General features: G+C 43.6%; 1 protein-coding gene across 1 annotated transcript in view; it reads left to right on the top strand.

The window, feature by feature from the left end:
* Positions 1–15,275, top strand: part of ACOXL (acyl-CoA oxidase like) — a 53,267-nt gene that overhangs the window by 5,279 nt on the left and 32,713 nt on the right. The window contains exon 4 of the mRNA XM_043553329.1: positions 10,983–11,079. Within this exon, the coding sequence (XP_043409264.1) occupies positions 10,983–11,079 (97 nt within the window). The remainder of the gene's footprint in view (positions 1–10,982; positions 11,080–15,275) is intronic.

Genomic DNA, 15,275 nt, shown 5'->3' with positions numbered 1-15,275 from the left:
AGTGTTAGGAATCTAGGTATTTTTATTAAGATAGTCAGATGCTCAAGGTTTCAGGCAGTTTCCAAGACTTCTTCATCCTGCTTTAATTTCTTTCTTGCCTAAATGCCTCGTGGTGGCAGTTCAAATGAAGAGCAATCGCCATCTAGTGGTCATTTTAAGTGCACAATTTAAAAAATTAATACACATTTAGAGAAACCTTTTATCTTTGCCTCCTTCCCTCCCCCCCGTTTTTGTTTTGTTTTGTTTTGTTTTTTGAGAGAAAGCACAGGGGAGGGGCAGAGAGAGAGAGAGAGAGAGAGAGAGAGAGAATCCCAAGCAAGTTCCAAACTGTCAGCATGGAGCCCAGTGTGGGGCTTGAACTCACGGACCATGAGATGATGGTCTGAGCCAAAATCAAGAGTCGGACACTCAACCAACTCAGCCACCCAGGCACCCCTAAAATATTTTTTAAATGTGTTTTTTAAAAATACATCTCAATGTGATTGAAAAGTCAGAAGACATAAAAAGGTAGAGTGCTATTTGCCATTTGCCAAGTTTCCCCCATTTCCACCCCACATACACAAATGGTCAACACTGTTAATAGTTTCTGTGTGTCCTTGAAGAGAATGACAATAGCAACAATGTATATGCAAGCAAATATGTAGTCTTCTTCCTCTTCCCCCCCCCCCCCCCCCCGCTGCTTTTTAACAGTAAAAGTAATATATTCACTTGTTTGCACCTTGCTTTTTTCATTTAAAACGTATCTTGATGTGGCGTCTGGGTGGCTCAGTCTGTTGAGCATCTGACTTCAGCTCGGGTCATCATCTTGCGTTCATGGGTTTGAGCCCCATGTCGGACTCTGCTGACAGCTCGGAGCCTGGAGCCTGCTTCGGATTCTGTGTCTCCCTCTCCCTCTGCCCCTCCCCTGCTCGTGCTCTGTCTCTGTCTCTGAAAAAAAAAATGTTGAAAAAAAATTTTTTTTCTAAAACTTATCTTGGCAATTTCCTTATGTTGGCATGTAGAGAGATCTTCCTTTTTCTGTAACAATCTCATTATACGGATGCACTGTCCTTCACTCAATCATTCATCTTTTAGATGCTTGCAATGTTGTGCTGCTGAATTGCTGTTTCGGCCTGTGTAATATTATACACATCTCTGGTAGTGCGTTTTGGGAGTGAGGGTGTGCAGGGGAATGGGGTAGACCTCTCACTGAAATGTCTAACTTGTCTCTATTGAGGAATGTTCTTTAATGTCTCTTGATCCACATTTTTCTTTTTTGAATACCGAATTTCTTCAGCTTCGGTTTTAATAGTTGGGAACTATTTAAGAGTCACCCGGTTTTCTTGAGTTTATTTTATAGTTTTTAATAATTTGTCAGGTGCTTTGGCCAGTGTGTGTAGTATCTGTGCACGAACCATCCTCACTTGACCTTGCAGTATGTTTTATTTTTCTGCACAGACTGACACAAAATCATTACTAAAACTTGACTGCTATGAGATGCTTACTGTCAGTACGAGCAGGCAGCTTAATTTTTTTTTATGTTTATTTATTTTTGACAGAGAGAGAGACAGAGCGTGAGCAGGGGAGGGGCAGAGAGAGAGGGAGACACAGAATCCGAAGCAGGCTCCAGGCTCTGAGCTGTCAGCACAGAGCCTGATGTGGGGCTCGAACTCACGAACTGTGAGATCATGACCTGAGCCTAAGTCGGACGCTCAACTGACTGAGCCACCCAGGTGCCCCAGGAAGCTTAATATAATGCGAGAATAGATGTGAATTAAGAAAAATTTTTGAGACAGAGAGAGAGAGAGAGAGAGAAAGACAGGCAAAGGGAGAAGTTGTGGGGAAGGAGCAAAGGGAGAGGGAGAGACTCTTCAGCAGGCTCCCCACCCAGCGTGGAACCCGGCGCGGGGCTCTGTCTCACATGCTGAGATCATGACCTGAGTCGAAATCAAGAGTTTGGATGCCCCACAACGTCTGAGCCACCCAGGTGCTCCCAAAATTTTGAAATAGATGAATAACAACCATTTTATCAAAAAGTGACTGGAATGGAAATGGGAAGAAAATAGCCAATACTTCTGTTTTAGAATCTTGTCTGTGTGACCCGCTTCATGGCATTCCCATAGACTTTACTGTGTGGTCTTTGTAGTTTGAAAGGTCACTTGATCCACATTTTTCTTTTCTTTTCTTTTCTTTTCTTTTCTTTTCTTTTCTTTTCTTTTCTTTTTTTTTCTCTTTTCTTCTTCTTCTTCTTCTTCTTCTTCTTCTTCTTCTTCTTTGATTACAGAGTTTATAATGAATAAATACTGGAGTTTATTAAAAAAGAGGATCCATAGCTTATGTGATTCTATAACTTACTCCTCACATGTGTAACGAAATCCAGAGGATAAGTTTCCGGAAGGGGAATTGCTGAGTCAAAAAGTAGGTACACTTGTAGTTTTGATAAATAATGTCTAATTGCTGTACATATAAATCGTACCGATTTATACCTCCCTCCCTGCCTCCCCTAGGCTAAGACGTAAGGGCATCTGGTCTCCATAACCTTATCAACACAGGGTGCTACCAGACTGTCCAGATTTGTTTACATCATAGGTAAAAATGGATATTTCAGTGTAGTTAACTTGTATTGCATATGACAGCAGAGAGTTAAAAATATATTTGTGTCATTTGTATTCCTTATTCTGTAGGCCATCTGTTCAAATACTTTGCCTACTTGTTGGTCTGTTTTTTTTTTTTTTTTCTGAAATTTATTGACAAATTGGTTTCCATACAACACCCAGTGCTCATCCCAAAAGGTGCCCTCCTCAATACCCATCACCCACCCTCTCCTCCCTCCCACCCCCCATCAACCCTCAGTTTGTTCTCAGTTTTTAACAGTCTCTTATGCTTTGGTTCTCTTCCACTCTAACCTCTTTTTTTTTTTTTTCCTTCCCCTCCCCCATGGGTTCCTGTTAAGTTTCTCAGGATCCACATAAGAGTGAAACCATATGGTATCTGTCTTTCTCTGTATGGCTTATTTCACTTAGCATCACACTCTCCAGTTCCATCCACGTTGCTACAAAAGGCCATATTTCATTTTTTCTCATTGCCACGTAGTATTCCATTGTGTATATAAACCACAATTTCTTTATCCATTCATCAGTTGATGGACATTTAGGCTCTTTCCATATTTTGGCTATTGTTGAGAGTGCTGCTATGAACATTGGGGTACAAGTGCCCCTATGCATCAGTACTCCTGTATCCCTTGGATAAATTCCTAGCAGTGCTATTGCTGGGTCATAGGGTAGGTCTATTTTTAATTTTCTGAGGAACCTCCACACTGCTTTCCAGAGCGGCTGCACCAATTTGCATTCCCACCAACAGTGCAAGAGGGTTCCCGTTTCTCCACATCCTCTCCAGCATCTAGAGTCTCCTGATTTGTTCATTTTGGCCACTCTGACTGGTGTGAGGTGATACCTGAGTGTGGTTTTGATTTGTATTTCCCTGATAAGGAGCGACGCTGAACATCTTTTCATGTGCCTGTTGGCCATCCAGATGTCTTCTTTAGAGAAGTGTCTATTCATGTTTTCTGCCCATTTCTTCACTGGGTTATTTGTTTTTCGGGTGTGGAGTTTGGTGAGCTCTTTATAGATTTTGGATACTAGCCCTTTGTCCGATATGTCATTTGCAAATATCTTTTCCCATTCCGTTGGTTGCCTTTTAGTTTTGTTGGTTGTTTCCTTTGCTGTGCAGAAGCTTTTTATCCTCATAAGGTCCCAGTAATTCACTTTTGCTTTTAATTCCCTTGCCTTTGGGGATGTGTCGAGTAAGAGATTGCTACGGCTGAGGTCAGAGAGGTCTTTTCCTGCTTTCTCCTCTAAGGTTTTGATGGTTTCCTGTCTCACATTCAGGTCCTTTATCCATTTTGAGTTTATTTTTGTGAATGGTGTGAGAAAGTGGTCTAGTTTCAACCTTCTGCATGTTGCTGTCCAGTTCTCCCAGCACCATTTGTTAAAGAGGCTGTCTTTTTTCCATTGGATGTTCTTTCCTGCTTTGTCAAAGATGGAGTTGGCCATACATTTGTGGGTCTAGTTCTGGGGTTTCTATTCTATTCCATTGGTCTATGTGTCTGTTTTTGTGCCAATCCCATGCTGTCTTGATGATTACAGCTTTGTAGTAGAGGCTAAAGTCTGGGATTGTGATGCCTCCTGCTTTGGTCTTCTTCTTCAAAATTCCTTTGGCTATTCGGGGCCTTTTGTGGTTCCATATGAATTTTGGGATTGCTTGTTCTAGTTTCGAGAAGAATGCTGGTGCAATTTTGATTGGGATTGCATTGAATGTGTAGATAGCTTTGGGTAGTATTGACATTTTGACAATATTTATTCTTCCAATCCATGAGCAGGGAATGTCTTTCCATTTCTTTAAATCTTCTTCAATTACCTTCATAAGCTTTCTATAGTTTTCAGCATACAGATCCTTTACATCTTTGGTTAGATTTATTCCTAGGTATTTTATGCTTCTTGGTGCAATTGTGAATGGGATCAGTTTCTTTATTTGTCTTTCTGTTGCTTCATTGTTAGTGTATAAGAATGCAACTGATTTCTGTACATTGATTTTGTATCCTGCAACTTTGTTGGTCTGTTTTTAATGAGTTATATAGGACCCCTTTAATTAGGGAGACTGGCCCTTTGCAATGACGTCAGTAATAAATATCTTGTTGCATTCTGTCCTTTGTCTTTTGACTATTCTTACAGTGTTTTGCCATGCAAAAGTTTTTGTTATTATGTAGCCACGTTTATCAGTTTTCTTTTTTTTTTTTTTTTTTAAGTTTTTATTCATTTATTTTGAGAGAGACAGAAAGAGAGTACACGCAAGCTGGGGACGGGCAGAGAGAGGGAGAGAGAGAATCCCGATCAGGCTCCTCACTGTTAGTGTGGACCCCACTGAGGGGCTTGGTCTCACCAATCATGAAATCATGACCTGAGCCACAGTCAAGAGTCGTATGCTTAACTGGCTAAGCTACCTAGGCTCTTCCAGTTTGGGGGTTGCTGGAGGTAAGCTGATCTAGAATGGCCTTGGATGAGACAACCAGGCTCTTCCTCACATGTCTCTCAGTTTATACCTTGCCTCCACATGGCAAGCTAGCCCAGGTATGTTCTTAGATTAGCTCAAGCATATTCCCATGGGATTGCACAGGAGCAAGGGAGGAAGAGAAATGGAGTAGCTCTTTTTTAAGGCTTTTCTTTCTTTTTAAAAAATTTTCTTTGTTTTTGAGAGACAGAGAGAGACAGAGCACAAGTGGGGGAGGGGCAGAGAGAGAATGAGACACAGAATCCAAAGCAGGCTCCAGACTCTGAGCTCTTAGCACAGAGCCCGACGTGGGGCTCGAACTCACAAACCATGAGATCAGGACCTGAGCTGAAGTCGGATGCCTAACCGACTGAGCCACCCAGGCGCCCCAAGTCTTTGCTTTTCTCAAGTCTACCAATATCTTAATGACCAAAGCAAATCACATGGCCAAGCCCACATTCAAGGGGTGAGGAAGTATACTCTGCCTCTTTAGGAGAACTGCAGTGTCAAAGCGCAGGGATCAGAGGAGATCTGGCAAAGGGGCCATTAAAAGAGTCAATTGAGGGGCGCCTGGGTGGCGCAGTCGGTTAAGCGTCCAACTTCAGCCAGGTCACGATCTCGCGGTCCGTGAGTTCGAGCCCCGCGTCAGGCTCTGGGCTGATGGCTCAGAGCCTGGAGCCTGTTTCCGATTCTGTGTCTCCCTCTCTCTCTGCCCCTCCCCCGTTCATGCTCTGTCTCTCTCTGTCCCAAAAATAAATAAACGTTGAAAAAAAAATTAAAAAAAAAAAGAGTCAATCGAACACATGTATCACCTGTACATAGTTTTATCTGTTTCTTTCAAATTTTCATTTCTCGAATTTCTTTCCCTTGTCAAATTGCATTGGCTAATACTGCCGGAGTAATGTTTAACAACCTCTGAACGGTTTTTTTCAGAGCCCAGATTTTGGATTTATTAGTTATTACTTTTTCTGTTTTCTAACTGATTGCTTTTCTACTTTTCCTTTAATAATTTATTTTTTCTCCTTTCTTTTAGTTTAATTTTTTTTTTTCTAACTTCTTTAGTCAGCTGCTCAGCAACTGCTGTTAACACCCTACCCTGATCCCTTCACCAAACCTGTATACTCATCTCGTAGCTACTGTCAGTGTCGACTGATATCAACTCACAGCTGAACTTCCGGGGAATTGTCCTGGACTCATGGGAGTTACTGTCCCAGGAAATGCCTGAGGTTATGCTTTCTGCCCGTGATTGAATGACAGGATGGGACAACTCCGTGGTGCCGTTTATACTCCAGCCTGTCCCATCGAATCACGCTAAGGCTGGACTTCTGCCGAGCCCACGGTTTTGCAAGCTCCCTGTGCTCTGTGTGCTCTGAAGGTCTGTCCTCGCTGATGCCCATGAACCCCACTGCACACCCACACTGCCAGTGGCTTGCTTCCCCCGCCCTCGTTCCTAAAGATAGTCTAATATTTGCCCAGCAACTCTAGACCCTTTTCACATCCTTCAGCTAGGGAGAACAGGCTTTTCTTGGAGTATGTTTTGTCTCTGCCTGCTGGAAATTCTGGGTTAGAAGATTCTAAAGCCTCTTGTGCAGCATAGCCGGGAAGCAATAAGGAGACTCAGAGAATCCCCTGACATGCCATTCCTCAAGCCCTGAATGCCCCCCAGGTGGCCTGCCTTCTTTGCACCTATCAGACTCTTCCTATGGTTGTTTATTGCGTACGGTTCACGGGTTTTTTCCTTTGTAAGAGGGAGAATCTGGGAGAAAGAATGGGGCTATTTCATGCTGGCAGAACCAGAAGTCCTCCATTATGTAGAATTTCCACCAATAGACATAAATAACCCGAACCTCATAGATGATAGTAAAATATGACAAAATAATTAGGAAGTGATGAGTTTGAGTCTTTTATTGCCTTTATTTATAAATGTAATTTATTGAAGTGAATGTAACCTATTGAAGGTTAATTTTTGATAATGGCTGTGTTTAAAAACCAGTCCACAAAAATTCTTTAACATCTAACAGTTGCATCCCATGAACTGATTTAAGCTGGCTTTATTACACCACTGGTTTCACTTAACATACAGATAATATTTGGTCACAATTTTTTGACCAGACCTTTTTTCTGGTAGTGTTTTGCCTTGTTAATGGATTTGCTGCTCTTTTTCTCCACTTTTCTTATAGAATCATTGTATCAATTCTATGCTAGTATCTTTTTATGACTTGTAATTGGATTACTTGAATATAATTGGATGATTGCTGGCCTGACCTTTTCTTTTCCTTTCTTTTCTTTTCTCTTCTTATTTTATTTATTTATTTGTTTTTTAAAATTTACATCCAAATTAGTTAGCATATAGTGCAACAATGATTTCAGGAGTAGATTCCTTAATGCTCCTTACCCATTTAGCCCATCTCCCCTCCCACAACCCCTCCTGTAACCCTCAGTTTGTTCTCCATATTTATGAGTCTCTTCTGTTTTGTCCCCCTCCCTGTTTTTATATTATTTTTGTTTTCCTTCCCTTATGTTCATCTGTTTTGTCTCTTAAAGTCCTCATAGGAGTGAAGTCATATGATTTTTGTCTTTCTCTGACTGACTAATTTCACTTAGCATAATACCCTCCAGTTCCATCCACGTAGTTGCAAATGGCAATATTTCATTCTTTTTGATTGCCGAGTAATACTCCATTGTATATATATACCACCTCTTCTTTATCCATTCATGCATCGATGGACATTTGGGCTCTTTCCACACTTTGGCTATTGTTGATAGTGCTGCTATAAACATGGGGGTGCGTGTGTCCCTTCGAAACAGCGCACCTGTATCCCTCGGATAAATACCTAGTAGTGCAATTGCTGGGTCGTGGGGTAGTTCTATTTTAGTTTTTTGAGGAACCTCCATACTGTTTTCCAGAGTGGCTGTACCAGTTTGCATTGCCACCAACAATGCAAAAGAGATCCTCTTTCTCCGCATCCTTGCCAACATCGATTGTTGCCTGAGTTGTTAATGTTAGCCATTCTGATAGGTGTGAGGTGGTATCTCATTGTGGTTTTGATTTGTATTCCCTGATGATGAGTGATGTGGAGCATTTTTTCATGTGTCGGTTGGCCATCTGGATGTCTTCTTGGAGAAGTGTCTATTCATGTCTTTAGCCCATTTCTTCACTGGATTATTTGTTTTTTGGGTGTTGAGTTTGATAACTTCTTTATAGATTTTGGATACTAACCCTTTATCTGACATGTCGTTTGCAAATATCTTCTCCCATTCTGTCAGTTGCCTTTTAGTTTTGCTGATTGTTTCCTTCGCTGTGTAGAAGCTTTTTATTTTGATGAGGTCCCAGTAGTTCATTTTTGCTGCTTTCTTTGCTTTGCTTTTATCTTTTTTAAAGTTTATTTATTTATTTTGAGAGAGTCAGAGAGAACACGAGTAGGGGAGGGGCAGAGAGAGAGGGAGAGAGGGAGAATCCCAAGCAGGCCCCACATGGTCAGTGCGCAGAACCCGATGTGGGGCTCAAACCCACAGAACCATGAGATCATGACCTGAGCTGAAATCAAGAGTCAGACGCTTAACCAACCACCCAGGTACCCCTGGCCTGGTTATTCTAAGAGGTTTCAGGGTTGGGGAGCAGGAGAAGTTGGGATGGTGGTTCAGGGTAGTCCCTTTTCATAACATAGAACCTTTGCCCTTCCTTGCTGCCACAGAGATAGACTGCTTCTTTAAAACATGGCCTGTTCGGGGCGCCTGGGTGGCGCAGTCGGTTAAGCATCCGACCAGCCAGGTCACGATCTCGCGGTCTGTGAGTTCGAGCCCCGCATCAGGCTCTGGGCTGATGGCTCGGAGTCTGGAGCCTGTTTCCGATTCTGTGTCTCCCTCTCTCTCTGCCCCTCCCCCGTTCATGCTCTGTCTCTCTCTGTCCCAAAACAAAACAAAACAAAACAAAACAAACGTTGAAAAAAACATGGCCTGTTCCTGTGATTCTGCACACCGCCTGGACCCTAAACCTGGCTCAGGGACCAGCGAGCCTTCTTACCTGCTAGCTCATTGCCATCCTTATCTTGCTCTTCCAGATTAAAGCTCCAAGTTATACATCTCAGTGTGTACGTCTTAACATTAGGAAGTGCATTTTTGCCAGTGTGTTTTAAGATTTGCCACCATTTGGCCCTTGTGCTGTGATATCTCTTTCTGTGGTTCTCCTTTCCACCTCCTCCTGCCCAAATCCTGCATCAATTCAGATGCATTAGCAGGTTTTACCTCTATGTGAGTATCTGGAGATTTTTTCCCTGACTCCTAGTTTCATTGAAAATGGAATTTTTGTTTTCTGTTCTCCTGAGGGAAAATGTTGATTGAATGCAGTAATGCGTATACTGAAATCCCCACTAGTGGTTCTCAGATCAGGTCTGCTAGCTGACTCGTAAAAAGAAAAAGAGAAGATTCTTCTGTTGGGGAGTTTCTGTGTCCATCTGGCATTCTGGGGGGTGAGTGTTGGCATTTATTTTACATTCCAGGATGAATGGTGGGTCCCCTTGAATTTTTTGTTATCTGCCAGCTGAATGGATGGGAGAAAGTCAAGATAATCAGATTGGTTCTTGTTTGGTCTGAGGCAATCAACCAGCAGGTATTTAGGAAATGTGAGACACTGTGCTGGTCCAGAGGGCTAGACAGTTCAAGACTTGGACCCTGCACCCATTCAGTTTGTATTTCTTGTTAGGAATGAACTTTATATAGGGATAGTATATGTATTTGGCATGCCTTTTGGGACATACATGGGAACGCTGTCTCCAGGATCTGGTCATGAAACTATAGGAAGAAAATAAGTTTAATGGAGCATAGTGTGGCCAGCCTTGGGTTGGGTGCTGAGAGTGTAAAAATGGATCTAACAGAGTTTGGGGGGGTGGGGTGGTAACTAAGGGTATGAATGGAGATTAATACTATTGAGCACTTACTATATATATGCAAGCACTGGGAACTGGGATAAGCATTTGAGGTGACAGTCCTCTGAGTTATGTGCAATTATCATTGCCATCTTACAGATGAGAGGACGGAGGTACTAGGAAGCCAGGTCACTTGATGTTGGTCACACAGAGCCAAGGGTCAAACCTGAATGAGGTTTCTTCCAGGCTCAGGTTATGCTTTGCATTTAAACATTTTAGATGGAAGAGTGGAATCTCCCCCTCTGTGTCAGTTTAGGTTTGTTGAGAAGCAAATGCCAGGATGGGACTAGATGAGTGGGTGACTTATGGGAGGGGCTGGGGTCTGTGAAAGATAACGTAAGGGAGCTGGAGGAGGTGGAGAGAAGCTTCAGAGTGTGTGCAGGCAGGGCTGACACTGTGGAATGAGAGAGAAGGGCACAGTGCAGTTATAAGAAAGTCTCAGTGGGCCAGTGGCAGAGGGGGGTCTCCTGGCATAAGTTGCCTGTTGGGCAATAATGGCCTTTATCTAGAATGTTACCCTACTCAATCACAGCTAGGAGCAAGCAAGAGGAAAGTAGCCTGGTGTGAATGCCACTATTAATTCCAAGGTATGGCAGCTGGAGCTTGTTTGGAAACTGCTCCCGACTCTGGGTTCTCTTGAAAGAAACTCTAAGTGACAGTCCTCATGGCCAGTACAGTCCACCCCTTGTACCACACAGGTCACTCTCTTCTCCCCCCCTCTCCCTAATAGCTGCTCTTGAGTCATTTTGGGTACATGAAAATCTTTTGCACCTGAAGAGGGGATGCTGGAGTCTTGTTTTAAAGTCACCCTGTCAGGAAATCCTTCTGTCTTTCGTTCCATTTGTACCCCACTATATTGAACACATGGTCTGTGTTACACACATAGCTGGCCTCCTTTGACCTGCAGTATCACGTAAGAGAGGGAAGAGGTGTAACAAAGCTGTCTGCTCTGTCACATCCCTTGGTCCAAAGGCTCTACTCAGAGTCACCAAGTCAGTGCCTTAACACTCGTTTTGTATCTGTTCTTCACAGGTATGATTTAAGTCTGGATGAAACGGGAGCTTTGACATTTCAGAGAGTGCAGTTTGTCATGGGTCTACCTCTGTTAAAACGTGCAATTCAGGAACAGGTATGTTTCATTGTTACTTTGCTGTGATGTGTATATGAGTGATGAGACAGAGAGACAGAAAGAGAAAGAAAAATATTTTTATTTTTGTTGTTTACTTCCGTGACTTGTGGAAGGATGTTTATTTTGTCCCAGGGAAAACTGTCATTGGTCTGGAGAAATGCCTTCTTCAGCCCCTTTTTTCTTTCTTTCTTTAATGTTTTTTAATTTGTTTTTGAGAGAGAGAGAGAGAGTGGGAGTGGGAAGGGGCAGAGAGAGAGGGAGACAGCAAATCTGAAGCAGGCTCCATGCTGTCAGCACAGATCCCAGTGCGGGCATGAATTCACGATCCATGAAATCATGACCTGAGTAGAAGTCAGACATGTAAACAACTGAGCCACCCAGGTGCCCTTTCAGCCCTTTTTTCCTGCCCCACTCCCCCATAACCTAATTGATCTCCTTCCCTTGGCCCACACATTCACGTCTCTGAAGATCACAGGCAAGGGAATTGGGGACTCAGCAGAAGTAATGACATATTTGTTTGCAAAAGAAATGTGATTTGGGGCATAAATTCAAATATCTGAGAAATGCAATGAACTAATTTGATAGGCTTTTAAAGCAGTTAGACTTGTCCAAAATGTATGAGTCTTGTTTGTCTAAACATTGCCATTCTAAACTCAGTGAAATTATTTTAGTCAATTTAGCCTCATTAAAAAGAAAGAAGGAAATAAAGAATATGTGATTAGAGAACTCCTTCGTGAAGTGAACATTAGGAGCTATATGTTTTAGCCGAGCTTAAACTGATTTCCAGGGGCGCCTGGGTGGCTCAGTTGGTTAAGGATCTGACTTCGGCTCAGGTCGTGATCTCATGGTTCATGAGTTTGAGCCCCAAGTGGGGCTCTCTACTGGCTGTGCAAGATCCCACTTCGGATCCTTGGTCTCCCTCTCTCTCTGCCCCTCCCCCCCGCTTGCACTATCTCTCAAAAAATAAACTTAAAAAAAATTGATTTCCATCCAATTCATTCAACTCCATAGCTTCCTTAAACCTAACACTTTCATTAAACAAAACAAAACAAACAAAACAAAACAAAACAAAACAAAACAAAACAAAACTCCTGGTGAGACCCTAGGAAAGGGGCTTGAATGAGGAATAAGCTCCAGGAACCTATCCTGCAGTGAGCCTGGCTCTTTCCTGCCCAGTGCAAGCTGTGGAGGGGAGTCTGAGGACTGAGGGGGTGGAGGTCTTCCCCATTCTGGAGGCCATCGAAGGCTTGTTTCTGTGAAATGTGGATCAGAGCCAGTGGGGGACCTGAGGTGAATAGATCACCACCCTGCCACCCCCTGTGGTTGGCTGTCCTGAGCAAGGACAGACCCAGGATCATCTGGTCAAAAGGTAGAGCTTTGGCACCCCCTGTGGGAGTACTGTAGCCACCTCCGAGGTGACAAGGGCACACTTAGAAGGACAGCATGTGGAAAGAAAATGCCCACGTAACAGAGGGAAGCATGCTTGCAAAGCCTGAAAAATCATTTCATACCAAGCAGTTTGGCAAAGTGGGTTTTAAGCTAGTAAACTGCCTCTCAGTTGAGCATACGTTCAGAGCTGTGAATACAACCGGCAAAGAAAAAAGACAAAAAGCAAAAGACCCCAACCCTCTTCGATTTCAGCCACTGTATGAGTGAGAGTCTGGTCTCCAGTGCATCTGGCATGGGGCTAGATGGAAGGTGAAATCTTGACCCGTGGTCAGTCTCCTCTTAATCAGTCCAATATGTCTATAGCCTCACTCAGTGTCAGTATTCAAGACCGGATGTGACAGTTGATCCCTTAATGAAGTTTACTAATTGCCGCTCATCCTACTGAGTCTGAAGGATTAGCCTGTGTAATCTTGCTCCTGCCGAAGCTGTTGATCCCTGGATCCAATTATCTTGCTGTTTCAGTGGCTCCTTCCGTGGTCTTGGGCAGCCTGGACAACCCTGTCCTGGTTGATTAGGTTTATTCCTCCAGGAGCCACAGGATTGGTCCCAGACAATCCCTCCGGTTCATTTCTGTGACTTACTTGAGCCCATTTGGCGCTTTTCTCTGCGCGAATTCGCAAAAGCCAATGAACCTGAAGGAAATTAAACTAGTCGGTCATCAGCACAGCAGGCTCATCTCTTTGGGTGGATGTCACGAAACTCAGCGGCACATCTATTTTTGAAGGCTCTCAAATTCTGCCCTGTAAACAGCTGGAGGAGCTGTCCACGTCCAGTAACTCTAGAAGGAGTGTTACATGATTCATTCTGCCTCTTAATAAAAATATTGAGTCATGGCTATACTGCCTGTTCAGAGAGCTTTCCAGGTCTTTCCATCCTTCCCTGGCCCCCGTTTCGTGTTGCTGTTAACTTTTGTGGATGATCCGATGAGCTCCAAGGCAGAATGCTGTGTGGAATGTGTAATGATGATGTTCTTGAGGACAAATGAGGAGTGAGTCTCATTCGTTTCAGGTCTCTATGGACAGGCCACCGGCCAAGAATAAGCCATTAAAATGTTTCCACTCTGTGTTTTCCCCTCTGCCATCTGCAGTAGATTTGAGATGTCCTAATGATTTCAAAAGGAAAAAACAATATCCGAGTCTGACTGCAGAGTTATACGCACATGTGTGCGAGCACACGCACAGTGCGAACATCGTTGCACCTCGCTGACTTCTCACGTGCCTGTTTCTGGTGATGCCACATTTGTGGCCCTAAGCCAACTGTCCTCTTCTTCCCCTGTGGAAATCCTGGGTGGGGGAAGCCACCGACTCCCTGTATTTCCAGAGTTGGGGAGACAGAGGACCTAGGCGGGAGATCTACTTTATGGGAACACTGAAACTGGGCTCGACTGAGGCTGACGGCCTGCACCAAAATCACCATACCCAATAATGACAGCTCAGACTTACTGAGTACGTATTTAATGCCAGTCACAGCACCAAGAACTTTAAACGGATGATCTCACTTAATATCCACAACATCCATAATGGTGTTTCCAGTTTACAGATGAGTAAATTGAAGACGGGTAGTTGGCCCGAGGTTATGCATCTACTAAGTTGTATATGTAATGAGTGGAACACAGACTTGAACCCAGCTGGTCTGCTTTTTGAGCCCACTTAAACCTGGCCGTTCTTATCCCTGGCTGCACATTAGAATTGTCTGGGGGAACTTTCCAAACTCCTGCCGTCCAGGCTTTCACTCAATCAATCAGTATTCAAATTTCCCAAGTGGTCCAGTGTGTATCCTGGCTTGAGTACCGCTCTCTTATCCTTCTCTCCCAGGACTCTGCTGTCTACCCCAAATTGTTCCCATTCAGCATTTGGTCTCTGCCAGTCATGTTTCAGGGCTGACTTATAGGAATGCTCTGTCCCAATGTTTCCCTTCCCCAGGAGGAAGACAGTTGGGATCAAGCTGTTCCTGGCTAACAGGGGTGAGGAGTGAGGGCAGATATTTGAATAACGGAGTACCCATTCCATGCCTGCGTTGCCTCCCCCACCCCAACATCTTCTCTCTCATCCCGAGTTCTGCTTGTCCTCACCCCCATGACCCACCTGGGTGTTGGGCAGGGCAGAGTCATTATTATTTAAACCCGTGGCTCTGGAAGTATGGTCTGAGGACCCCTGGGGGTACCCAAGACCCTTTCAGGTACTACCTGAAAAGTAGATGTCCAACTACGTGTGTGTGACACCAGATTTTCATCATAACCTTCAACCAAAACAACATATGGCAGCAGACTGAGCGCAGAAGCAAATATGAGAGTTTAGCTGTCTTTCGTTAAGCCAGATGCTAAAATAATTTGTAAAAATATAAAACAACGTCATTCTTCTTACTGACTTTTTTGGTTTGGGAGTTCTTTATTTTTTTAATGTTTTCTCTCTCTCTCTCTTTCTTTCTTTCTTTCTTTTTAACTTTATTTATTTAGAGATTGAGAGAGAGAAAGAGAGATTGCGCAGGGGAGGGGCAGAGAGAGAGAATCCCAAGCAGACTCCACACCATCAGCATGGAGCCCAATGTGGGGCTTGAACTCATGAACCGTGACATCATGGCCTGAGCCGAAACCAAAAGTCAGGACTTTAACTGACTGAGCCACCCAGGTGCCCCCTTTTTAAAGGTTTTTTAAAAAAAGTTTATTTGTTTTGAGAGAGACAGAGAGTACGAGCAGGGGAGGGGCAGAGAGAGAGGGAGAGGGAGTCCCAAGCACTCACAGTGTGGAG

This window comes from Prionailurus bengalensis, chromosome A3 (assembly GCF_016509475.1).
Source record: "Prionailurus bengalensis isolate Pbe53 chromosome A3, Fcat_Pben_1.1_paternal_pri, whole genome shotgun sequence".
NCBI classification, from domain to species: Eukaryota; Metazoa; Chordata; class Mammalia; order Carnivora; family Felidae; genus Prionailurus; species Prionailurus bengalensis.
Note: the sequence above shows the minus strand (reverse complement) of the source record. Positions and strands in the feature narration are given on the sequence as shown.